At 39.0% G+C, this 26,354-nt stretch overlaps 1 protein-coding gene across 2 annotated transcripts; it reads left to right on the top strand.

Moving 5' to 3' along the window:
• The first annotated feature begins 3,105 nt into the window (after nucleotides 1-3,105).
• On the top strand, nucleotides 3,106-19,515 carry apobb.1 (apolipoprotein Bb, tandem duplicate 1). 2 transcript variants are annotated; one of them, XM_034313806.2, is made up of 28 exons: nucleotides 3,106-3,244; nucleotides 3,457-3,486; nucleotides 3,697-3,800; nucleotides 3,886-4,031; nucleotides 4,270-4,417; nucleotides 4,524-4,676; nucleotides 4,823-4,947; nucleotides 5,042-5,127; nucleotides 5,208-5,658; nucleotides 5,756-5,870; nucleotides 5,963-6,109; nucleotides 6,193-6,404; nucleotides 6,585-6,780; nucleotides 6,874-7,050; nucleotides 7,221-7,424; nucleotides 7,923-8,090; nucleotides 8,181-8,386; nucleotides 8,623-8,802; nucleotides 8,889-8,998; nucleotides 9,102-9,309; nucleotides 9,422-9,594; nucleotides 10,456-10,619; nucleotides 11,112-11,215; nucleotides 11,370-11,743; nucleotides 11,880-17,768; nucleotides 17,878-17,983; nucleotides 18,071-18,257; nucleotides 18,343-19,515. In XM_034313806.2, the coding sequence occupies exons 1-28, from the start codon at nucleotides 3,190-3,192 to the stop codon at nucleotides 19,318-19,320; spliced, it is 11,196 nt and encodes a 3,731-aa protein (XP_034169697.2). In that variant the 5' UTR covers nucleotides 3,106-3,189; the 3' UTR covers nucleotides 19,321-19,515. The 2 variants fall into 2 exon arrangements, with proteins under 2 accessions (XP_034169697.2, XP_053098146.1); XM_053242171.1 differs by having other exon boundaries at nucleotides 5,211-5,658.
• The last annotated feature ends 6,839 nt before the right edge of the window (nucleotides 19,516-26,354 follow it).

The raw sequence follows: 26,354 nt of genomic DNA on the forward strand, positions 1-26,354 counted from the left end.
GCATTTCTGTCTAAGACATTTGCACAGTTCTGTACCTACATACATTATATATATATATATATAAATAAATTGCCACAAGAAGATACTGGATTATTTGTGCATGTTTCCTTTAAGGAGATTCATGTGAAATGAAAGTGTTGAAAACAGTTACCATCCCCATACCTTTATCAGAGCTTTGATATTGTAGTGGACTTTTACACACAATCATGATAAGACTATATAGTTGCGTAGCACAAAATTCTTTGCCCTGTACTCTAAAGGAACATACATGTGAACCTGTAGTGATTAATAGGAGCTCCAGCACTGTTGTTGTCTATGGAACTAAGGGCCATGTGTTTCATACCAAACGGCTTTAACTAGGTTATGCTGACATAATATTATAGCACATTAGGAAAACAATATGGCATTAATTTTGTTATTATAATGTATTATATGTTTAAGCGCTCCTGGTTACTCAGACCTTAATCACACTAATAAAGCATGCTCAGCTCAGGATTCTTATTTGTGTTTCTTTTTCTTTTTTTTTTTTTTACTCCTGTAACTGTTTTTTAATAAGTGACAAAGATACATGTGGTCACCATTTGGATGGAATGTAAAAATATCCCAGGTCCCTATTAGAAGATTAGATAAAAGAATGAATGAATGAATGGCTTTAAAGTGTAAAGAAAAAAACCTTTTAATCTTTATATACATTTTCTACCCCAATTTTTCACTGTGTCTAATTTTGTCTTTCTATCACTACACCTCTTTTTTTCTTCATCTACCATGATGCTCACTCTCACACGCCAACACACTCACTCTTACTGTCTATATACAGCATGTTGCTAGAATATGTGTAAAAACTGTGTGGACAGGGATATTAAATCGTATTCAGATAGCACAGTGCAAATGTTTTCATTATGAAATACCCAATGTAAATACAATACTCCCTCCACTAGACAGACCCTTTAAATACCTTTTGTGCAAAAATCCTTAATAAACCAATGGCCTTTGAATGAAAAGATCAATGACCCTCATGTGACCATGCATTGATCACTGGGTGTACCTTGTCCATCAACAGCGGGGAACAGATGAAACGAGTGGTAGCTTGCCTATCAGTAAGCAATGTACAGAACATTCAGTCTGGAGTACAGGACTAGAAGAGATACCTTCCTTCCTTTTGCTGAGCCGACAGCTTCTTAACAGGTCAATGATAGGTTGCAGTGAACTATTCAATAATATCCATTTGAAATATATTATTGTTTTTTTTCCCTACACTCACCAAACACTTTATTAGGAACACTTCATGCAATTGTCTAATCAGACAATCGTATGGCAGCAGTGCAATGCATAAATTCATGCATCAGCCATGGGCCAGCAGCTTCGGGTAATGTTCGCATGTGATTTCAAAATGTGATTTCAGTGATTTTAACTGTGACATGATTGTTAGTGCCAGACGGGCTGGTTTAAGTATTTACATAACTACTGATCTCCTGGGATTTTCGCAAACAACAGTCTCTAGAGTTTACTCAGAATGGTGCAATAAAGAAAAAACATTCAGCGAGCTGCAGTTCTGTGGACGGAAAGGCCTTGTTGACGAGAGGTCATTAGAGAATGGCCAGACTGGTTCAAGCTGACAGAAAGGCTACAGTAACTCAGATAACCACTCTGTACAATTTTGGTGAGCAGAAAAGCATCTCAGAATACACAACATGTCAAAACTTGAGGCGGATGGGCTACAACAACAGAAGACCATGTCGGGTTCCACATCTGTCAGCCAAGAACCGAAAGCTGAGGCTGTAGTGGGCGCAGGCTCACCAAAACTGGACAGTTGAAGACTGGAAAACGTAGCCTGGTCTGATGAATCTAAATTTCTGCTGAGGCACACAGATGGTAGGGTTAGAATTGGGTGCCAACAGCATGAATCCATGGACCCAACTTCCTTGTGTCAACAATCCAGGCTGGTGGAGATGGTGTAATGGTGTGGGGAATGTTTTCTTGGCATACATTGGGCCTGTTAATACCAATTAATCATTGCTTGAATACCACAGCCTACTTGAGTATTGTTGCTGACCATGTGCATCCCTTCATGGGCACAATTTATCCATCTTCTAATGGCTACTTCCAGCATAATAACATACCATGTCATAAAGCAAAATCATCTCAAACTGGTTTCATGAACATGACAATCAGTTCAGTGTTCTTCAGTATTCTTCAGATCTGAATGCAATAGAACACCTTTGAGAACGGGAGATGTGCAGCATGAAAGTACATCTGAAAAATCTGCAGGAATTGCATGACACAATCATGTCAACATGGACCAGAATCTCAAAGAAATGTTTCCAACATCTTGTGGAGTCCATGCCACAAACAACTTAGGCTGTTTTGAGAGCAAAGTGAGGCCCTACCCAGAATTAGTATATTGTTCATAATAAAGTGCTCAGCGAGTGTATGTCCTACATATCCTTTATCACAGAGTCTACTCTAGGCTAATAAGCAAAAAAAAAAAATTTAAAAAATTAAAAATCAGATAATAATCTTTAGCCAATAGACATTATAGCAAACTCACACAATGTCTTAGAGCATACATTAGTTAATGTTATAGCCTAGACAAAGGATTTTGTACTGACATTTGTTTTTTCTAGTTGGACAGTAGCATTTAATAGTGGGTTCAGTGACCCAAAAAAAAAAAAGAGAGAGAAAGTGAGAAAGAATATCCTAAGAGCTGAGTAAACAAATAATAAAACTTCTTCTTCTTTTATTATAGGAGTATTCCAACATATGACAAAGGAGTGCTTAATTTAATGAGAGATCAGGAGATCAGAAGTAATAATACTGTGGGAATGGTGAAGTATGATGGTGAAAGACATCTGCATTAAAAATAAAATGAAAAAAAGTTCAATCTTGTGCCTATCTAACATATATAGAAATTAAATCATTTAAGGTACGTCAGACAAAAAACTGCAATTTGCAATACATCTGCAATCCATCAGTTGGCCAACATTAAACTAGTTCATTTTATGAAACTAGTGTCTTTTGTCCTGCCAGAGAGGTGGATGGTCTGAACTTTGGAGCAGGGCTGAACCACCAGCTCCTCCAATCTCACCTTCCACGTCAGCTGGAGTATAAAAGCCCAGGAATAACACACGCAACTCAGTCCATCCAGAGTACTCAACTGCTATTGCAAGGCAAGAGTTTATTGAACCCATCATGGGGGATACTAAGCTCTTTGTTTTGCTGCTTTTGTACACCATCGTCTTTACTGGTAGGTATTAGTGGATTTTTTTTCTGCCGGATTATAAAAATAGAGAAATTTCCAGAAATTTAAATGAATAAGAACTCATACATGTTCTTTGTGAAGGTGTGTAAAAGGCATAAAGATTTGAAGAGAACAAAGGAGCAAATTTATTCTTTCTATTAATATTGAATCATTTTTTTCTAAAATGTTTCTTAATTTTTCTTAATTTTTGCTTGCAGATGCTCAAGATGATGAAGCAGTGTGCCTTTGTAAGTACTTGTATCACTGAACAGAAGATTATCTATGCTTCTATGTGATCAGTATATACATATTAAATATAAATTTTTTATATACAATTAAGATAAACAATGCAATGAGTTATGAAACAAGGAAAAATTTATGCTATTTGCATCTTTTACTTCTGTGGCATAGAAGTTGTATCAAACAGGTGAAATTAAATGATGCTTATCTCCCCCTAGTGGCTAAAAGGTACAAGAGCTTTCAGAAGTATGAGTATCTCTATGAAGCCGAGTCTCTGAACACGCTGAATGGAGCAATCAATGGACCCAAAGTCAGCTGCAAGGTACAGAGAACCTCAATATTCAGACCAGATTTGTCCAAAATCTACTCTGGAAAAAATGTCCCCTGACACTTCTAATGTATTACAGGTCGAGATTGAGGTTCCTGGCACATGCCACTTCATTGTGCACACCAAGGAGTGCACACTGAGTGAGGTCATCAATGTTGATGCAGATGGAAACGCAGTCTTTGGACCCACTGCTGGTGCTGAGTCCTTCAAGGCTCAAATGGAGAAGTATGTTGGAATAATTATGTGCAGAGGGTTTTTTTAGTCTTAGTTGTACACCAAAAATGTTTTTAATGTATTGCATTTATGAAAACTTATGTCCAAGGCAAGGCTTGATTTCTGCCTAGACATGAGGTCAAAAAGGTGATAGCAAACCTTTAAACTCATTCCATTAAGAATTATTCCTTAAGTTGAGGGACATGAATTTGATAATATTCAAAAAAAACTTGTCTGCTTTCTTACTCAGGAATCCATTAAAGGTCATTGTAGAAGGTGACAATGACATCAAGCTCTTTCCTGAGGATGATGAGCTAATCAACATCCTGAACATCAAGAGAGGTATCATCTCTGCCCTGGCTGTGCCTGTGCTCCAAGAAGAAAAGAATAAGAAAATGGTCAGTTCAGATAAAAGCACCAAAAATGCTTATGGCTTCCTGCTGGAATAAAACAAGCTATGTTTACTATAAACCAGCTATAATTTTAACTTTGTTCCCAAACCAGCCTACCATCTATGGTCTGTGTAAGACTGATTACACTGTGAACACCAGGGAAGATATTGCCACTGATGTGACCCTCAACAGGGACTTGTCTAGATGTGACCAGTTCAGGCCAATCAGGGACCACACCAGCCCCCTGGCTATCATTACAGGCATGGTAAGTTTATTGTGAGCTCTCTAAAAGTCATTTTTTTGCAAGTGGCTTGTAAGTGAATTGCTCAAACTGTGTGATTAAAATATCATTATGGCAGTGTGTTAAGCTCAGATGCTCTGGTTTAAGACTTTCCCCTTTGTTTCCTACAGCACTATCCACTTGCTCAGTTGATCAGAAGCAAACAGACTTGCAGCTACAAATTTGACAATGAGCAGAAACACATGACCTCTGGTGTTTGCACTGAGGACCACCTGCTTGTGCCCTTTTCTTATAAGTGAGTAATTTAAACCATAGCTTCAGTAAGGTTGCTCCGAATTGTAATCATTTTAATCACTATCACACAATTTAATCTCATTAATTATCAACAGGGGGAAGTACGGAGTTACCAGTGTTGGCAAACAGACCCTGTCTCTGTTGGGACTGACTGAGTACAACGAAAGAGTGTTTGATCACAGTAAGCCCCATCTGAAAGAGCACTGAATATGTGTTATGTCAGAAAGATGTACTGACTTTAAACTTTCTGATCTTTGTTAGAAGAGGCCAACATGAAGACCCTGCACCTTGATGAGAGTGTCGATATGAGCCCGAATCAAGATGAAAATGCCATCCTTGCTGTTCTGAGGGAGCTGTCCGGCCTTTCCCACACCGCCAATGGACAAAAGAGAGCACACCTGGCTTACAAGCTTGTAGCTGTGATCCGCAAGATGAATGCTGATACGCTGTCTGCCGCTTTGCCAGAGGCTCTGGAAATATCTCCTTCCCTGACCTACCAGGCTCTGTTCCAGTGTGGCACCCCAGAGTGCAGCAGTGCCTTGATGCAAGTCCTCAGGACCTTCAAAAGTTCATCCACTGAAATTGACGCTGCAGTCTATGCCATTGGAATGGTGCCCAACCCCTCTCGTGTGCTTGTCAAGGAAATGCTGGAGATGGCCAAGTTTAAGTCAAGCAAACTCATTTACTATGCTACCAGCAATGCTGTTAGGAGGTGGTGTATTAAAACACAGATAAATAATCATTTAAATCATCTTGAATCCACCACTGAGTTGTTACTCCTTACATATTACTTTTTTCATGTTATATAGGCTCTATAAGGCAGAAGGAAGAGTCACCCCTGAAATCCAGGCAGTGGCAGATTATACCCTTGAAAATATTGGGGACTGCACAGGTGACCAGGAACATATCTATCTGACCCTAAGGGTAGGTTTACTGTATTTCTATTCAATCTCTGTTTGGAATCCCTGATATTTCTGGAGACATATAATCATATGCTGTAATACCGTCTTGTAAAGGTAATTGGAAATATGGCTGAAGCTGTGGGTGCTGCAAGTCCTGCCCTGAAGTCAGCTGTGATTCAGTGCATTAACCAACCTGCTGCCTCCACCGAGGTTCAGCAAGCAGCCATCCAGGTCTTCAGACTGACTCCCATCCCTGAAGAGGTATACTGCTCTCACTAGCTGCAAAGCATCACTCATCACAGCTTGATTCCCTTTGATCAATTTAACACTACTGAATTTTACAGGGCAGAACAGTGCTAATGCAGGTTCTCCTTGATGGAGCAGCTCCTGTGCAGAAGCGTATTGCTGCTTACCTCATCCTGATGAAGGGTCCTCAGCCTGCCGAACTTGCACAGTTGACCGTAGCTCTACCCAATGAAGAAAACCTGCAGGTCAAGAGCTTTGTAATATCTCATCTTACCAACATTCTGAGCTCTACTGCACAGGACACCAAAGAGTGAGTAAAATACATTAAACAAAGCCTATTTTGCATGAATGTACACTGAGACCACTTATTGTATTAGAGCCATAAAGACATAACTTTTAATTAAATCTGGGAAGTCCAGACTAGCCTACAGCAAAAATAAAAATAAACAAAAAATGTAAAAAAAAATATTTTTTCCATTGTTTTTCTTAGACTGAGGCAGAAAATTCTTGACACCCTTCAAGGCAATGAGGTTGGAAATCTCATGGATGCCACTAAGTTTTCTCGTAACTACAAGATTGGATCTCTGGAGGGAAACATGATCTTTGACAGAGAAAACAAACTGCCTACAGAAGTCATGCTTGAAATGACCCTTAATGCTTTCGGATATGACATTGACATGGTTGAGGTACACAAAAAAAATTAAAAGGCAGAAGCTCAATCTCTAGCTCCATCGTATGTAGCTTCTTTATTTTTCATTATTTGTTCTTCTCACTTTCAGGTTGGTATGGAGGGTAAGGGACTTGAGCCAACTGTTGAGGCTTTGTTTGGACCTAATGGTTTCTTTCCTGATACTGTGATGAAGACTATTTACTATGCTACTGATAAGATGCCTTCCCAAGTTAATGAGATCCTCAAGACCGTGATCCCAGCCTTGAATGACAGAAAAAAGAGACAGGTATGTCAGATATAATTAACAGGCATTGGTGTACTGGGATCCAGATAGAAAGTGCTCTAGGGCAAGACCGAATCCTTCTCATCCTCCTACACCTCCTCCATCTCCTTCTTCTACTTTATATCTGCTGGTGTGTTAGGGACATTTTCATGGTTAGTCTACAATTTTTCTAGGGACCCAAAAATATCATCAAAGAAATCGGCAAAAATGTTGACAAGCTAATCAAGAATCTGAAGTCCCAAGATGCCCCTGAAGCCATGCTCTACCTGAGGTTGCTAGGTGCTGAGCTTGGTTATCTTAAAACCAAAGATTTGGAAGAAATGGCCTACTCTGTGACAAAGGTGGCTGAAAACCTCCTGAGGATGTTCCCCACTGATGTGAGTACTGGTTTTCAGACCTTGATTTCATAAATGGGTAAAGAAACTAGAGTACATTAATAAAAATTCATGTGCAATATTTATAAATACAATTATCCATCCAGCTAACAAGTAAGGTAATAGTTTAAAAAAAAAAACAAATCCAGAAACTCATTTTCAAAGTGACTGCAAAACCAAACAGAACTGCCAGGTAACTCATATCCTATACATAAGATATCTATTTACGCTGCAACACAAGGTGTGAAGTAAAGTGTATTCTGTTAACCTGCAAGTAAGTCTCTAATGGTTTAGATGTAACAAAGAATCCAACTAGCTAGGGGAAAGACAGCAACAGCATATCAAATATAAACACTTACAGAAGACTAAAAAAATTTATCCATTGAATAATATCAATATGCAACTTGATAAGAAGCAAATTCTGTTTATTGACAAATATATTTGCATAACAGAATTAATGGGAGAAAAATAAAATTTGTTTATCTTTACTTTGTGATCCAGTTTGTCAAGAACCTGTTCTCAAGTGCTGACAATGAGCTTTTCCTTCATTACATCTTCATGGACAATGAGTTCTACCTGCCTACTGGTCCTGGTCTTCCACTGAGGGTGGCTTTGTCTGGTACCTTTACACCTGGTGTTAAAGGAGGACTCAGAATTAGCCCAGATATGGTATCTATTACTTTTCAAAAAAGCATTTTAGAGGGATATAATTAATGTTGCAACAATTAATTTAAACTATGCCTTTGTTGTAATCACCAGAGTGAGATTGCTTTTATGCCTTCTGCTGGTGTTGAATTTGTGACTGAAATTGGTGCTCACCTCCCGGACTACGTTCAATCTGGCCTGGAGATGCACACCAACATCTACCATGAGAGTGGTATGAGAGCTAAAGTTGCCATAACCCACAATCAGATCAAGCTGACCATCCCTGCTCCTGAAAGTCCAGTTAAGGTTCTCAGCGTGAGGTAAAACATTTCTTCATAACGTTTTGATCCCCACCTGGATTTCTGTGAAGCTGTTTTGTGACAATGTCTATTTAAGCGCTATATAAATAAATTTAATTGAACATAGAAATGAACCACAAGCATAAAACAAAACATGAATATGGTATAATTACAGTATTATTAGTATTAGTATTATATATACATTATATTTTTATATTATATATACAGTATTATATCTTGTTTTGTAATCTGTACAGCAACTCCATGGTGTCTGTCGCTGGTGATAAAACTAAAACCATTCCTGCTATGATGGACCATACTGATGTGAATGAATGCACACCTCTCTTCCCTGGTGTGAAATACTGCAGTGCACTTCAGTACTCAGATGCCATGTTCAACGATGCCTCCCCATACTTCCCTCTTTCTGGTGATAGCAAGTAAGCAACTCTCTCTCTCTCTCTCCTACTCTGTCCCCATGTGAATGTGTCTATGTAAATTCTGAACTAGTTCTTCCTGTATTTAGGTTTGCTATTGAGCTGCATCCCACAGCTGATGTCTCTGAGTACACAGCCACTATTAACTATGCACATAAGGACAACAATGACAAAGTCACATTTGGTATAAAAGCTGAAGGTATGATACATAATATAAATTGCAGAATATGCCTCAATCTACCAGCATATAAGCCTAAATCTCTAAAAAAAAAAAAAAAAATATCTTCCTCCACTAAACCCAGGAACGACTTTTGAGGCCACATCCAAGGTCACGTTAAACAGAAAGGCATATACTGTTTCTGCTGAACTCCAAATCCCTGACTATGATATTGAGGCTGGGGTTAGAATTGGTGCTGCAGACCCAAGCACTAAGGACAAAGGCACACATTCCATCCAGATTGACTTCATCAACAAGAACATCCCTCAGGCATCTCTGGTTGGCCTGGCGAAGTATGCATTTATACAACTGTATATTTGTATGCAAGTTACAATACATCATGCTTAAAACATATTTACACTGTGGAACACTCACATCATCTCAAACTACTATCCTCCCTTCCAGGATTGAGGCAATGAAAGATGCTCTGCTGCAGGTTCAGTTGCTTGTCCCATCTCTTGAGGCTGATGCAAAAGTGACTGCCAGTTTAAAGCGTGAAGAACAACTGACGCTGGAGCTTGAAAGTGATCTCAAGTTTCTTGATACATCCTCTGTGCAGAAACTCATCCTAAAATATGGTATGTTTCTACAAACAACTATAATAATAATAATAATAATGATAATAATAATAATAATAATAATAATAGAGGTGCATAACCATTCAATCCTATGCCAAACTCTCTCAATCATCTAATGGTATTATACTCATTTGATACGTATATATTATTGATGAAGTCATCCATTGTGGAACCAGGAGCTCTTCTGAAGTGAGATGTGCGTGGATTTCACTGTTACTTCCAACACCTTATGTCTCTCTGACTGTTTCTATTTTCTTTTAAACTGAGTCTGTGACACATGGGATAGTGGATGACAGTACATAACGGTTTAGTGTATGAGCATATGAATATATTTTTTATTTTTATTTTTTAGATCCTGACAAAGTTATTATTAATTATTATTAATAATAATAATAATAATAATAATAGAGGTGCATAACCAGTCAATCCTATGCCAAACTCTCTCAATCATTATCATCATCTAATGGTATTATACTCATTTGATACGTATATATTATTGATGAAGTCATCCATTGTGGAACCAGGAGCTCTTCCGAAGTGAGATGTTTCACTGTTACTTCCAACACCTTATGTCTCTCTCACTGTTTCTATTTTCTTTTAAACTGAGTCTGTGACACATGGGATAGTGGATGACAGTACATAACGGTTTAGTGTATGAGCATGTGAGCTATTTTATCCTAATTTATATGCTAATAAACATGCTAAAACCTCTGTGTTGCAGGGACATGTATGTATATATGATCTAAAAGTCTTGTTGGAATATCTAGTGTATATATATATATATATATGTATATATATATATATATATATATATACATATATATATAAACAAAGAATATATTTTTTATTTTTATTTTTTAGATCATGACAAAGTTGAAGCTCAGATTAAGTCAGATGTCAGCTCTAAAACACAGAACATTGTTTCCAAACTTGACACCATCAAGACAGATATAAGAGGCCTCTTGGAACACTATACTGGTCAGACTAAAACAAAGGTCTGTGATGTTTTAGCCTCGTCAATTGAGGTAAGATAAAAATATTACTTGATATAACAATCATTTGTAAAAATATTTACAAAAATATTATTGGGCTAAAACTGTCCATTTGTGCTGGCAATTTTAAATTCTCCTACAGAACAAAAGATTTTATATAAACCAAGCATCAGCATGTATACCCAGCTATTATTATTATCTCAATCACTTAAATAACAAGACTTAAAAATTCCATTTGTTCCAATTTTTCAGCTGCCTGTCATCTATATTTCCTAAATACAATGAACTGTTGTACTTGGAACAATTAAGTACCTGAAAATTAGGTGGAACCTATTGGGGTTGAGCCAAATATTTTTGTAAAGTGTGAATTGTGTTCACTCTGGCCTAATTATGTGCTAATTATGTTTTAAGAGGACGTAAAGTTTATGAAACTGAATTTGAAGTGAAATAATTTCAGAAATTCAGAAAATAAATTCTGTGTAAAATATAAGTAGTACAACCCAATCTCTATCTGTTATTTTGCAGGCCACAAATTCCTATATTGAAGCTTCTAAGATCCCATATGTGGAAAACCTAAGGGTTCCTTCCCTCCCTGAGTTTGAGGTGCCTGAAACGCTGTTTTTAAATATGTGAGTGAACCCCGTATTTGTTAAACTTTGTCCTACAAAACTAACCAAATAGCTATAGTAAATAAAACACTGCAAAATAAAAAAAATAATAGCAATTAGGTGTTACTATTTGTGAGGATATATAGTACTAGTAACACGTATTTTCTTTCAACAGTGAGGCAGATGTGAAGTACAACTTTGGAAAGGATTACTACACCATCACCCTGCCAGTGCCTCTTGGTGGCAAATCGTCCAAGGATCTGAACTTTCCTCCTGCTCTCACCACACCAAATCTGGCTGTGCCTCAGCTTGGTCTAAAGATTGCCTCTATTAAAGTTCCACTGCCTGAGGTCTTTGTTCCTAAGACCCTGACTTTTTATCTGCCCACGCTTGGAAAGGCAGAAGTGGCCAGTAAGCTTCGCAGCAACCTCTACAATCTGGAGGCAAATGTGTCTGCTGGTAGAGATTCTGATGAACATCAAAGCTATTCTGCTAGAGTTGGTGTAACTGGATCTGGCCCTGTAGATCTCCTCTCCCTTGGAATTGAAGGTAGATTTTACTGTATAACTGTACTTTTAGATAGAATTATGGGGTATCTGTCACATAATGAGCGAGAAAAGTTTATAAAAAGTTGTCCAGAAAAAAAACAGAACATATCTAATTAAATAATTTGGTTTCTGCACAGGATCAGCCTTCATTACTGGAACAATGACTGATACAATAAGGGCAGAGATGAACACTGCTGTCAATCACAAGCTCATTAATGCCAGAATCAACATTGCTGAAGAAATACAACTGAAGGAGAAAATCAGTATAAAATCAAGCAGCAAGCTTGAAGCCACCAGTCCCTTCAATGTAAAGTTTTCTCTGGAACATACAGGCCAAGCGGGAGTCAGTACAGAAGAGATCTCTGGAGATAGCCACTTTAAAGGATCCTTTGTGACTGGTCCTATTGACGGTGATGTCACCCTCACACAGTCACTTGCTCTCTTCCCATTTAAGCCAGAGGCAAGAATTGATTCGACATTAGAAGTTAGTCCTTTCCAGGCTCAGAACAAAATTGTAGCAAGCTTTGTTAATGGAGAGCTATCAGTTGTATCAAACTCAGCTGCATTTGAGGATATGCTGACACACAATGCTGAAGTTACTCTCATGAGATCAAAGTGTGCTCTTAAATCAGAGGCATTGGTTCTGGGGCTGAATATATGTAATAATGCTGAAGCAAACCTTGGTGCTGAAGACATCAGCATCAAAATTGAAACAACATCCAGTCATTCTGAAGACCATATTAACTCCCTGATTGTTGCAACTCTCAATATTAATGGCCTGACTGTAAACAGTGATGCATCTGTGAAGCTAGCTGAACACACAGCTACTCACCAAGCCACTGTGACCTTGGACAATAATGGCCTGGCTACCAGTGGCACCACATCAGTGGATAGCCTGCTTACTCTTAAGAATACCTTCAATGGTATCCTTCATTCTTCTAAATTTTCTCTATCAGCTGAGACAAAAGGAAATTTTAAAGACATGGCTATTGATAATACCAACTCCATATCTGCCACAATGTTTTCCATAGATTTAACTTCTAAGTCTCGAGTTGACTTTGCCCAGGATGTATGGTACATATATGACATCTCAGTTCAGGCAGAACCTTACACTGCAACTGCTGGTGTGACAAGTCATTTGAAGCTTGCCTCTGATATAGAGCTGAAAAACACGTGTGAAATCAAACTTGCAGATCTGACTGGAAATGCTAAGTGCAGTACAACTGGAAAACTCGTTGGAGCTCACATGAGTCATGACACTGAGATGGAGATTGTTGGACTTGGTGTAAGAATGAACAATAATGCACGCTTCAGTTCCCAACTTCTTCGCTTCTCCACCACCCTTCAGGCCAGTGCTGCTCCATTCACCTTTAATTTGCATGCCCTTGCCAATGGTGATGGGGAGCTGTATCTGTACGGAAAACATAGTGCCCAGGTGTACACCAAAGTCCTTCTAAAGGCAGAGCCACTTGCTCTTGCCCACTCCCATGAATGTAGGTTATCAACTACACATGAATTGAACAATAATGTGATTTTTGAGGCCAACTTTGATAAAAAGGTTGACACCCAACTGTCACTTTCTGAGCAATCAGCAACAGTAACAGTAAGGTCTAAAATAAACAACAATGTATTCAACCAAGAACTCAATGCTTATAACAACCACAATAAGATTGGACTGGAAGTGGCTGGAGTAGTCACATTTAGAGAAAGCCAAGATTTCTCTATGTCAGCTCTAATCCAGTATGATAAGAACACAGAGGGTCATGTTATCAACCTGCCACTTCTGGAAAGTCTGCCTGCAGTCTTGGAAAACCTCAAAATCACATCTGTGACTCTCATTGAGGCACTTCAGGATTACATAAAAAGAGAGGAATTTATTGTTAAGATTCAGACCCTTCTACAGCACTTCACTGATACTGTAACTGAGTTTAATCTTGAAGGAAAAGTTGACCAGCTTAAAAGGAGCCTGATTACATTTGTTCACAACTGTCCAATCACTACAGAGGAGCTGGAGGCTGCTGTGAGTAAACTGAGGACTGTCACACTGAAGGCTATGGCTGAGTTAAGTACTCGTGTCAGTGAAGTACAGGAATTGATTTTGAGTGGTGCCCTATCTGACACAGTTATGCAGAAGGTAACTTCATTTACTGAACAATATGACATCAGGAGTATGCTCCTTGCTGTCATTGAAGCCATTGAAAATGTGATTAAGCAGATTGATATGACTAAACTGGAAGACAGCAGCATTCCTGTATTCTATGATATTGAAAAACTGAATGTCATTAAATTGCATCTACAGCAGTATGTGACAGACCTGAAGAATGTGGTCGCAGATTTTGATAAGGCTCAGTTTGTGGACAAAATGCAAAACATCATTAAAACAACTGAGATATACACAGAGCATCTGCTTGCCAAATTTTCCAGAGAAGATATCAGCAAGATTGCTGATACACTAAAGCAGCTAATCACTGAACTGGACATCATTGGCAGGTGTAAAGTTATCTACAGCAACTTTAGAGAAGTTCTCATGAAATATGAGCTTGACAAGAGGACTGAAGAATTTTTGGATAAGCTTCTGGAACTCATCAAACAGTTCAAAATTGATGAAACAATCCAAGTCCTTGGTAACACTCTGAAATCAATTCACATTCCTTTCCCACACATGCTGGATGATGCCCTCACCTACCTGAAGACAACTGACATAAAGGAGATTATTGATGATTTGAACAAATTAATTGAGGCTTTTGTTAAATCAGTGAAGTCATTTGAATACAATGCATTCGTAGACAAGGCTAATCAAAAACTCAGTGAGTTTACAACAGAACTTAACAACCTTATTGTGTCACTTGAGCTTCCCCAGAAACTTGAGGCAACTAGAGAATTCATTAACCATGCGCTGTCATCTATGTCTTCTTTCTTGGAAGAGCTAAAATCAGCCAAAGTCTCAGACGTCATAAAAACAGTGAAAAATCTCATTGACACTCTTGTCCTTAATGACATTAAGACAATTGCTGAGAAGGTCAAGCAGGACATTATTGATATGGACATCAGAGGAGAACTGCTACAGGCTTTGCAGAAAGTGAGTGATATCTATAACAAGGTTTTGTCTGTACTCACTAATGCATTTAATGACTATGTTGAAGTGGCCACAAAAGTCCTTGGTGATCAACAAATTGTAACAGAACTGAAGCAAATCATTGACAATATTGTAAAAGCCCTCAAGACTTCTGAAATTGAGATACCTTCCTTCACTGTCCCACTGACTGACCTGGTTCTTCCTCCCAGGAAATTCAGTTTGCAGCAACTTCAGGAGGCTGAGTTCCCTGTACAGTTTAACCTTCCACAGTTCACCATTCTGGGATCCTACACTGTCCCAGCAATCACCATCACTTATGATGATATCAAACAAAGACTCATAGAACTTGCTGACTTCGTTATCAACTTTAATATTGAGATATTTGATAATAATGTTTACATTGGAAAACTCACAGTGAACTTGCCTGACCTCTCGACCTTCAGACTGCCAGTGGTTACTTTACCACATATTTCCTTGCCTGCCATCCCTAAATTAAACGATAACCACATTCTTGACATCCCTCTTCAAATTCCTGAGATCAAGCTGCCAAAAATCCCCAATACACTGACTTTGCCTGCGCTTGGAAAGCTCCATGGCAGGATCAGGGTCAGCAGCCCCATTTATGCCCTGAGCACATCTGTTGAAGTTCGAAATTCCACTGACAGTGAACAAATGCATCAATTTATAGCACTTATTAATTCTGTGGGGGAATCTTCAAGCTTTAAGATTCTAAACTATAATCTAGATGCCACTATGCGCATTGGTCTACCAAGAATGAGCCGTGTGATTATTGCTGATACTCTAAAGTTCATACATAGTGCCGTTATGGTTGAACACCAGGCCTCAGTAACATTATATGGCCTCTCTGCCCAGGCCACTGCCCAAACAACTGTGAGAGTGACTACCACACCCTACACAGCAGACATCATTAACAAAGCTTTCTTTGCAGTGGAAGGTGGAATGTCAGGGTCTTTTGATACATCTTACAAGCACCGAGTGAACATTCCCTTCCTATCACTGACCAATGAGGCTGCTCTGACCCAGTCAGCATTAGTTTTCCAGAAGGATGCCACAATTCAGCTGAAAGTTGGAAATGCAGGCACGGGAACATTTGCTCTTTCTGGCTACTCTGATGAGGTCACCCACAAGAGTGACCTGCTCTGCATTATTGCACCAACAAGTGTTAAATTGACCTTTACTGGTGACACAGACAGTGCCGTCCTAAAGTTCAAAGAGACATTGAATGTTGAGGCAGTTGCCCTTAGCCATATTGACTTCAGTGGCAGAATAGAGACTCAATCTCTATTCATCAAAAACAGTGTAATGGCAGCATCTGGAAAGGCTCACCTTGGTAGTATGAAGGTCGAAGTGGAAGCAACACATGACACAGAGCTTACGGGAGCTGTAAGTGGTTCTCTGTCCAATGCTGTTAACATCAAGGTCCAACCTATTGAAGTCATTGTTGATATCCAGAACAAGGGCAATGGCAAAGTAAGTCTCCAAGAGCCCCTTTCCACCAAATTTGATCTTCAGAACGACTATGCTTTAATTCTCAACTCCAAGAAGCAGCATATTAACACTGCAGCACTTTTGCGCTTCGGCCAGAACAAATACAGCTATAACTTCACAGTAGACAACAACAATGTTGAGACAGGAATTTACACTGCTGTAAATGGTGAGGCTGACCTGGAGTTCCTAACTGTTCCGATTAGCATTCCAGAAATTGTTATACCAGTCATTGATTTAACAATCCCAGCCATCAATGATGTCAACTTGTATGAGAGTAGTGGCCTTAAGTACCTTTATACAACCAAGCCGACTGTTGATGTAAATGCAAAAATTGTGTACCAAAAGAGCAGGTCTGCACCAGTCATTGATCTTGGTTTCATTAGTGTTCCTGCTGTAGGCAACTTAATCTCTGAGATGTCTTTCAAGACTTCTATTATCAACCTAATTACCAGTGTTGGAATATATGGAGATAATGACCTTGTCATCCGCATTGCTGCTACGTCTACCTCTGTGTTTGAAGAATTGAAGGCCAAACTTGAGGGTACAAGCAGCCTCACCTTAAAGAGAGGATTGAAACTGGCTAATGCTTTATCTCTGAAGAATGCTTACATTGAAGGAACCCATAACAGCACTTTGACAGTGAACACAGAAAATTTGGATGCTGCAGCAGCAGTGACCACGGTTGCAAACATGAATCTGCCCATCCTTAGCATTGAAGTTAACCACAAGCTGCTTGCAGACACCAAAACCCATCCAAATGCAGCATCTACACTAACAATCAAACAAAAATTTGACCTTCCCATTATTAAGGCTGTTGGTGGTGGTGCTGTTGAACACACTTTGAAGGTAGATGGAGTTGCTCCCTACATTTCTATTGAGTCCACCACAAAGGGTATGATTGATGGAATGTTTCTGGAAACTGGCATTGTGAAGGGAGATTTGGATAATGAGGCAACCATGCACATGACTGGTGAAGTACTGCGTTCCAAACTGAAGACTATTTGTAATGTAAATGTTAATCATGGGGATCTCAAAGTAGAGTTTGATGTCAATGAAAACTTTGACATGGAGTCAACACTTAGCCGTGTGTACACTGTCATGAATATCATTTCCAACAATGAAGTCAACATTGCCACCTTCAACACAAAGGGTAAGCATGCTGTCAAAGCTACTGTTGATTTGGCTCCAGTGAGCTCCCTTGTTGCCGATGTAGAATTTGACCTGTCTCAACCAACCTCCCTTGGTGACTTCACCATCTACGAGAAGACAGTTGTTGACATGACTCTCTTCAGGCAGAAGATCTCCTATAGCACAAAAATGGTCTCTCCAGTGTATAGCACAAATATTGTGGTTGAGATGGAAAGTGATGCCCCAATCTTCAAAGTTGTTTTCAAATCCTCATCCAAGTCTCCAGTTGTACTTCTGGAATATGATCTTGACAGTAAGTATTTACTATCCATTAATGATAAAAGCAAATGTGTTCTAAAAAGAAACATAGTTGAAGGAAATTTTACTAATTAATCTGTAATTTGTGCTTTGATCTACAATAGGTTATCTCAGTACTGCTGTGGAAAATGAAATCCTCAATGCCAGAGCTAAGGCTTTCCTTGAACATAATGATTTCACCATAGACTTCAACAGTATTTTTACACCAAGGTAAAACTGCATTTTCTAGTGATACACTATATTTATAAGTAACATTATAAGCAACTATATCTTGAATGATGTTAAATTATATTTCAGTGATCCCAGCCATACCCTGAATTTTGACATCACCAGCCCAACTTTTACTGATGTGAACCTTCGTTATGCTGCTAAGAGAGAGGGAGTGACTGCTTCAATTTCCTCACCATCAGCCGGCTTCCTTGGTTTTCAGCTCCAGGGCAAGATTCCATCTCAATTGACTTCACGCCTCTATAGTCATTATGTGGTTAGTTACTTTTTTTAAGTCCCTCTACAGTTTATTTAATAATACACTTTTCTTTTTTTTTATTAATTGTTGTTTTCTTTTACAGTCTGCACCTGAAAATGATATTGACATCCTGATTGTAAATGTTGCTGCAAATGGAGGTGAAAAAATACATTTCCAGGCTGACTGCAACCTGGAAGCACCCAAAGAGATGCTCCTTGGCCTGAAAGAGAGATTGCCTTTCATCACATCTACTATTACCAATTTTGCAGAAAAATATGGTATTCTTGGTGCCATCAATGGACTGAGGACAACTCTTGTCAGTGCCCTAACTGAAGCCTACACTATTTCATACAATCATGCTCCCGATCTTAGCCAGCTTTCTGTTTTATTCAGAAATGTTGTTGTTCAGCACCAGAAGGCCATTCAGCAACTACTTAATGCTGTTGTCACCTTCCTGAGGGAGACTCAGATTAAGCTGCCTGGTATCAAGCAAACTACACTGCCTGAGATCTGCCAGCAAATCAAAACCAGCATTGCTGTATTGTTTGAAGAAGTTATTAATGCAATCACTAATGCAATCACTGACAACCTAAAAGCCCATTTCTCATCCACTGTTAAGACTATCAGGATAGTCCTGCGTAATGGTGAGACCTTAACTGGAGATGAAATCCTTGGTTATATGAAAAATGCCCTGACCCACAGTGTGAATATGATAAAGCAGCTGGAGAGTCTTGATGTGATTCTTGAGAAGCTGGGTCAAGCCCTCCAAGAGGCTGTTGAGAAAACACAGGAATTCATTGACATGAACCAGTCTGATTTCCTTGATAAAGTTGCTGCAAAAATCAACACATTATACACTAATAACATTAGATTAGTCAACAGCCTGATTGAGGAAGTTAATAGTTTGCTGAACACTGATAGCTTGAACGTATTTGTTGATAGGTGCATGGAGTTGGTCTTATTCATGGTGAAGGAGTTCAAAAATATTGTCTCTAGAGTTTTTCCAACAGATCCAGAGGCCCTGGTTAATGTTCACAATGGAAGGCTAAAAATGGACATTTCTTTTCCCTTCTATCAGTAAACAGTCACTTTTTAAAAAAAACTTATGAAACATGTGAAACACTACCAACTGCTGCTGAAACTAAACTAAATCAAGTATCATTTCAACAAGCATTTAAAGCAGTCAGAACTCTCTTCCACACACTATTAATATACTACTACATTATTCTTTTTGTGCAAACAAGAAATTGCATAAAATAAACCAAAATCAATAAAACTTTGCAATGTGTTGTTCTTTATTAAAGCTTTTTTTTATGTAGTAGTTACTACAATATGCACAAAATATTATGTGTATAAAATCCATAATACAAAATATGTTGGTAATTAACACATTTTTAAAAAGGTAACAAAAATTACAATTATGGGACAAAAAAAGAGCTGGCCAAAATTTCTCAAAAACAATGTGAGAGACTGAAAAAATCCTACAGAAATTAGTTTCAAGGTATTGTTGCTAAAGGTTGTTCTACATCTTACTGAATTATAGAGTGTATTTATTTTTCCCCACCTGGTTTCTGAATGTTGGTTTACATTTTGGGGAAAATGACTACATATTGAAATATGTTGTGTTTTTTGTCATCACCTGAGGTTATCTGTTTGTTAGTGAGGACCACCCAATTGTTGTTTAGGCTCTTATAACTAAAAACATAGAATTGAAGGAAGGTGTACTTTCTTTGTCCCTTGACTGTAGCTTCAGAGGTAAAATATTTATCTGTTTAGCAGGTGTCCACCTGCATCGCCTTAAACTTTTCACCAAACAAGAAGGGTTGAGTGAAGGGTGGTAAAGGCACTGGAAAAGTCAAAGAACATGACCCTTACAGTACATCCAGGTTTGCTCAGGTGGGTGTGGGCCTTCTGTAGGAGATAGATAATGGCATCGTCTACACTGACTTGGTGTTGATATGCGAACTGCTGGGGGTCCAGTGATGAGACAGCTTTAGGTCTGACGTAGGCAAGAACCAATCTCTCCAGGGTCATTATTGTGTGTGAATTAAAGCAACTGGTCTGTAATCACTGAAAAATGTTGGACATGCTTTCACTGGAACTGGAACAAGACAAGATGTTTTCCAGAGTGGGGATACCTCACCTTTCCTCAAGCTCAGGTTGAAGATTCGCTATAGTACTTCACAGACCTGATCTGTGCATGCCTTAAGGACCTTTGGGCCAGGAAGCAAGGAACAGAGAACAGAAGCATCAGTACCACTGGATTTGACATCTGAAGTAGAAGTGGGAGGGTGGGTGCAGCTGATTATGTTGTGGTAATGTGTGACATGGTTAAGTGGAAGAGATAGCTGACCCAGTGTTGGTTGAAGAACTGGTTGAAGAACTGGTTCAGCTCATTGGCCCCATTTGTTCTTCCCTCAGTTTAAACATTGCTGTTCTTGAAGCCAGTGATCAGCTTCATACCACACATCCCTGGTATTATTCTGCTGCAGCTTCATCTCTTCACTTTCAGTTCCCTCTGTACTCGTCTCATGTCATCCTTGTCCCTTGTTCTAAAAGCTCTCTTCTTCTTGTTTATTAGTGTCTTCAGCTCACTTGTTATCCAAGGTTTATTTTTTGGAAAGCAGTTTACTACTCTTGTGGCAATAATAGTTTCAACACATAATGTTGTTGGAGCCCATGACACAGTTAGTCATTCTGTTAATATCCTCCCAATGGTACAACCCTTTCTGTGGTCTCCAAACAGACTGCAGAATCTCCAGTGCTTCAGGAGTCCATTTCCTAACTGTTCGTTTGAGTGGCGGGTGTTGACAGACAGCTGGTGGGTAGCTGGGCATGAGCAGGACCACATTGTGGTCTGATTTGCTGAGTGGGGGAATAGCAGTAGAGTTGTATGCATTTCTAACATTTGCATATAGTATGTCCAGTGTCTTGTTCTCTCTGGTCAAACATTTGACAAACTGGCGAAAAGTAGGAAGAGTTGAGGTTAGAAAGACATGGTTGAAGTCACCAGATAGCCAGAAAAGAATTGGGGTGTTGTGTCGCAGTCTAGCAGTGATGCCATGGATGACATCACACACTGTTCTGCAATTGTTCAGGGGCAAAGAAAAGTCACAATAATGCTAAACACAAAACAACACTGAGCCGCACTAAAACGACAAACCTAAAAAAGTAAAACCTAGACTCAGGACTAGGGACTATACTACAGAAAAGACAAAAAAACTAAAACACACTACACAGAGCTGCTGCAACAGGCTGCCAGTAGCATGGCGCCCAGATGGTTGAAAAGTTGGTAAGTAGCCAATGTGGAAAGAACTGCTGGACCGTTACTGTATTTTATTATGGACACTGCTGCTTCTATGTCCAATACCAGTGGATTGCACATCCCCTCCAGTTTTGTGGTACATGGCATGGGACCAGAATTCACTGTGCCAGGTTCAGTGTCAAGTAATCCACAACTGCTAGCTAATTATTTCTTATTTTTCAGGGTTATTGGTGTGTTCAGCTAGCAAATCCCTCATCATTTTTTCTTCTATGTTGCCAAACTTGGAATGACTAGCCAAAGCCCTATAGGTAAGCCATATGCTGCAATGCAGAGTCATAATTTTTTTTGATGTCTTGCCACATAGAATTGGCTGAAGTATGACTTTTATCATATATTATATGGCCAAAAGTATGTGGACACCTGACCATCACACACATATGAGGGCCTTCCCCAGACTGTCGCCACAAAGTTGGAAGCACACAATCATTTTAGTTTTAGGTGGAAGACCAAAGGTTTACGGGTCTATTCTTCAGCCAAAACATATATATAGGTGCTTTTGGCGGTGGACAGGGGTCAACATGGGCCCTCTGACAGGTCTGCGGCTAGGCAGCCCCATATGCAGCAAGCTGTGATCTGTCACTTTTCTATCATAGCCAGCATTAACTTTTTCAGCAATTTGTGCTACAGTAGCTTTTCTGTGGGATTGGACCAGACGGGCTACCCTTCACTCCCCACATGCATCAAGGAGTCTTGGGCGCCCATGACCATGTCTCCAGTTCACCAGTTGTCCTTCCTTGGACCACTTTTGGTAGGTACTAACCACTGCATACTGGGAACACCCCACAAGACCTGTCATTTTGGAGATGCTCTAACCAAGTCACCTAGCCATCAAAATTTGGCCCTCGTGAAAGTCACTTAGATCCTTACTCTTGCCCATTTTTCCTGCTTTCAACACATCGACTTTGAGAACTGACTGTTCACTTGCTACCTAATATATCCCACCTCTTGAGAGGTGCCATTGTAATGAGTTAATCAGTGGTATCCACTTCACCTGTCAGTGGTTTTAATGTTATAGCTGATCAGTGTAAATGGTGACTTCTCTATTCACACTAAAATAAAGTTTGGTGTTCCACAAGGTTCTATTTTAGACTAACGGCTCTTAATTCTATATATGCTAAATCTTGGTACAGTTGTTCGTAAACATGGTATTAGCTTCCATGCTATTCTGATGACACACAGCTACTGTATATACAGCTTTCAGCAAAGCCAGATGACAGACACCAGTTTAATAAAGTTGAGGAAGGTGTAATGGACATTAGACATTGATTGCTGAGTAACTTCCTTCTACTTAATCCCAACAAGACAGAAATACTTCTACTAGGACCACAGGCAACTAGAAGTAAGTTTTCTGATTATGTAGCATCTTTGGTTGGCCTTTCATTTACACCATGTGCAGCGGTAAAAGACCTTGGTGTGATTATTGACTCTAGTCTCTCTTTTTAAGCTCATATAAATAAAATTACTTTTTTATTGCAGAAATATTGCTAAGATAAGAAATGTATTGACACTACATGCAGAAATACTAGTTCATGCTTTTTTTTTTACCTCTAGGTTGGACTGTTGTAATGCCTTACTGTCTGGATGTTTCCTTACCAGAATCCAGAGTCCTTAGTAAACCAGAAGATTTGACCACATCACCCCTATCTTATCCACACTGCATGGGCTTCCCAGTAAAATACTGCATTGATTACAAAATATTAATAATGACCTATAAAGCACTGAATGGTCTCACACTACCTTACATTAGTATGGTACTCATGCCTGCTTCTCTCAAAAGGTGGCTTTTTGTTGGTACCTAGAATTAGTGGCTGGCTGCTTTATGTTCCAGTGTGCCATCATGTCTGTGATACCTTCTGGCTCTCCCTTTTAGTCACACTAAAAGATATAATTGAAATGGAGACATTCAGATTTAATTCAAGGGGTTTAACAAAAATATTGCGTTAACCGTTTAGGAATTACTGCCATTTTCACAGGCTCAAAAGTAATTGGACAAGGTCTGGAGTGGATTCCAAGCATTGATTTTGCATTTGGTAGCTGTTCATGGGAACTCTCAATATGCCATCCAAAGAGCTGTTGATGCAAGTGAAGGAGGCCATCATTAGGCTGAAAAAACAAAACAGACCTATCAGAGCGATAGCAGAAACTTTAGGAGTGGAATGATTGAACTGGCGAGCTCAGCAACATGACAATTAAAGTGGATGATTGCAGAATTCTTTCCTTGTTGAAGAAAAACCCCTTCACAACCTCTACCCAAGTCAAGAACACTCTGGAGAAGGTAGGGGTATCAATGTCAAATTCTACAATCATGATAAACCTTCACAAATATAAATACAGATGGTTTACCTCAAGATGCAAACCACTGGTAACACTCAAGAAAGACCTTTGCTAGAAAACCTCTAAAAAAAAAGAAACTCACCAGTTGTTGTTGGTTTAGAAAGTATTCAGAACCAACTACCAGTAAGGATTCTGATCACTTTTTGCAAACTTTGTTGCATTACAGGTTTAATTTAAATTGAATTAAGTGTTCTTTTGTCCACTAATCTACAAGCACTAATCCATAATGTGTCAGGTGGCAGAGATGGCGACAGTTGTGCTGAATGCTTTTATTAAAAAGTACTGGCAGATACAAACAAATCCAAATCCAAAACAAAGGTCAAAGTCAAGAAATGGGCATGAAGTCAGGCTGAAGAACATCAGAGAACAAGGCAAGAATCACAAAACGAGAAAACAAACGTAGGTCAAAATCAGAGTAGCAAAGTCTTAGTATGTCAGATGTAAAACAGAGCTGAACAAAAACTTTGCAAAGTCCTTGTGCTTTGAGTGTGCTTATACAACATGTGGTGGTCCAGGTGTGTGCAATCAATAAGCAGGTGAACTTTAACATGTGAGCTGGGAGTTGGAGTCTGTGGTGACCCTGTTTGTAGGAGGAGGTGCATTCTGGGAAATGGAGTCTGATGCCAAATTCAGCACTGACATGACACAATGACAAAGTGAAAACGTGATTTTAGAATTTTTTGTACATTTTTAAAAATAAAAAACTAAAACATCTCATTTAGATAAGTATTCAAACCTGTGGCAAATTCAACTGATTGGACATGATTTAGAAAGGCACACACCTGTGTGGAAAAAAAAATTCCACAATTCACAATGAATGTCACACCAAATACCAAGCCATAAAGTCCAAGGGACACTACATAGGTCTCTGAGAGCATAAAGAAAGTTTCTCTTTCTTTTTGGGCTGAACTCCAAGCACTACATATGGTGAAAACCAGGTTCTGCTATGGGGTGCTTCTCAGCGGCAGGGATCGGGGGACTGGTCACAATTGAGGGAAAGATGAATATAACCAAAAACAGAGAAGTCCTTAAAGAAAACCTGCTCCAGAGTGTATATGACCTCAGACTGGGGCAAAGGTTTACCTTTCAGCATGACAATGACCCAAAGCATATATCCAACACAAAGCTGGAGTGGCATTGGGATAAGTCTTTGAATGTCCTTGAGTGGCCTAGCCAAAGCCCAGACTTGAACCCCATCTGTAGCAAGACCTGCAGATGGCAGTTCACAGAAGCTCCCCATCTACTCTGATTGTGCTTGAGAGGATCTGCTAGGAAGAATGGGAGAGACTGGCTAAATTCAGGTGTGCAGAGCTTCTGATTTTTAATAAATTTGCAAACATTTCTAAAAATATGTTTTTGCTTTTTCATTATAGGTTACTATATATAGACTGATGGCCAAAAAGTAAATTGAATCCATTAAATTAAATTAAATTATATCTATTACACAATAAAGTTTTTTTCCCACATTTCTTCTTTCAGAACTCACTGTATATAACACAATATGATTTCTGGCTATTTTGTTGAAACATATTCAAGGAGATTAATGGAAGAGGACATGTCGCACCTGTCTGCCTTTATCAGAGGTTTGATATTGTGGTGCACTTTTGTACACAACATGATAAGGATCCGTGGCATAGCACAAAATTCTTTGCCCCGCGCAGATGTACTCTGAGTGTACTTAAAGTGCACGTACATATGAATGTATAGGTCATTGGGGTGATACACTCTGGCTGTCTACTTAACTGATAACCATGTTTTCATAACTTATCAACAACGGATCAACAGAAAATGTCATGTTATAATTTGAAAAATACAGGGTGATATCACTAATTATTGTATATACACTTTTATTGCTGTCTCTTATACTACCTTCTTCTGACCGAACAAATGCTGTGTTCTTGATGTGCCTTATTTTATATTTGATCTTTTCGTATGGTGCAAATATGTTAAAGCTGTCCTGCTGCTCAGACCCAAGTCATTGAATAAACCACTTTTAAGCCACATATTGAGCGCTATACACTAATTAACAGCTTTTATTTCTAGTTCTTTTTATTAACTTTTCTTTTCCTTGTTTTTCTGTTCTTATTTTTTGAAGACATGCATGAAAGCATTAAGATGCTTGTGTTACCTACTATCATGAGCACCAGTTTCTGTCTGTGTGGAAATTTGCAAGTTCACTACATGCAATCTACTTTTCCTCCAGGTACTCACGTTTCCTCCCACCATGTTTTCCTCACCAGAACGTGGCAGTTAATGGATTGGTTACTCTTCCACTCTAAATTTGTTGTGTGTGTGTGTGTGTGTGTTTTTGTAGAGCCCTGTGATGGACTTCATCCAGTGTTTTCGATTAAATGTGGCACTCACCAAATAACGGTTAAGGAAGATGAATAAATAAATGAATTAAATATTGATATTTGGGATTATGTTTCAGAAGACTTACTTAAGGACTGCAGTTG

The sequence above is a fragment of the Pangasianodon hypophthalmus genome, chromosome 19 (genome assembly GCF_027358585.1).
Source record: "Pangasianodon hypophthalmus isolate fPanHyp1 chromosome 19, fPanHyp1.pri, whole genome shotgun sequence".
In the NCBI taxonomy this organism is placed as follows: Eukaryota; Metazoa; Chordata; class Actinopteri; order Siluriformes; family Pangasiidae; genus Pangasianodon; species Pangasianodon hypophthalmus.

Excerpts from the sequence above, each read along its gene's own strand:
- apobb.1 (XM_034313806.2), top strand. The coding sequence starts at position 3,190 with ATGGGGGATACTAAGCTCTTTGTTTTGCTGCTTTTGTACACCATCGTC. Across the intron at positions 4,677-4,822 it reads TGGCTATCATTACAGGCATG|CACTATCCACTTGCTCAGTT; the intron begins GTAAGTTTATTG and ends TGTTTCCTACAG. Across the intron at positions 6,110-6,192 it reads TGACTCCCATCCCTGAAGAG|GGCAGAACAGTGCTAATGCA; the intron begins GTATACTGCTCT and ends TGAATTTTACAG.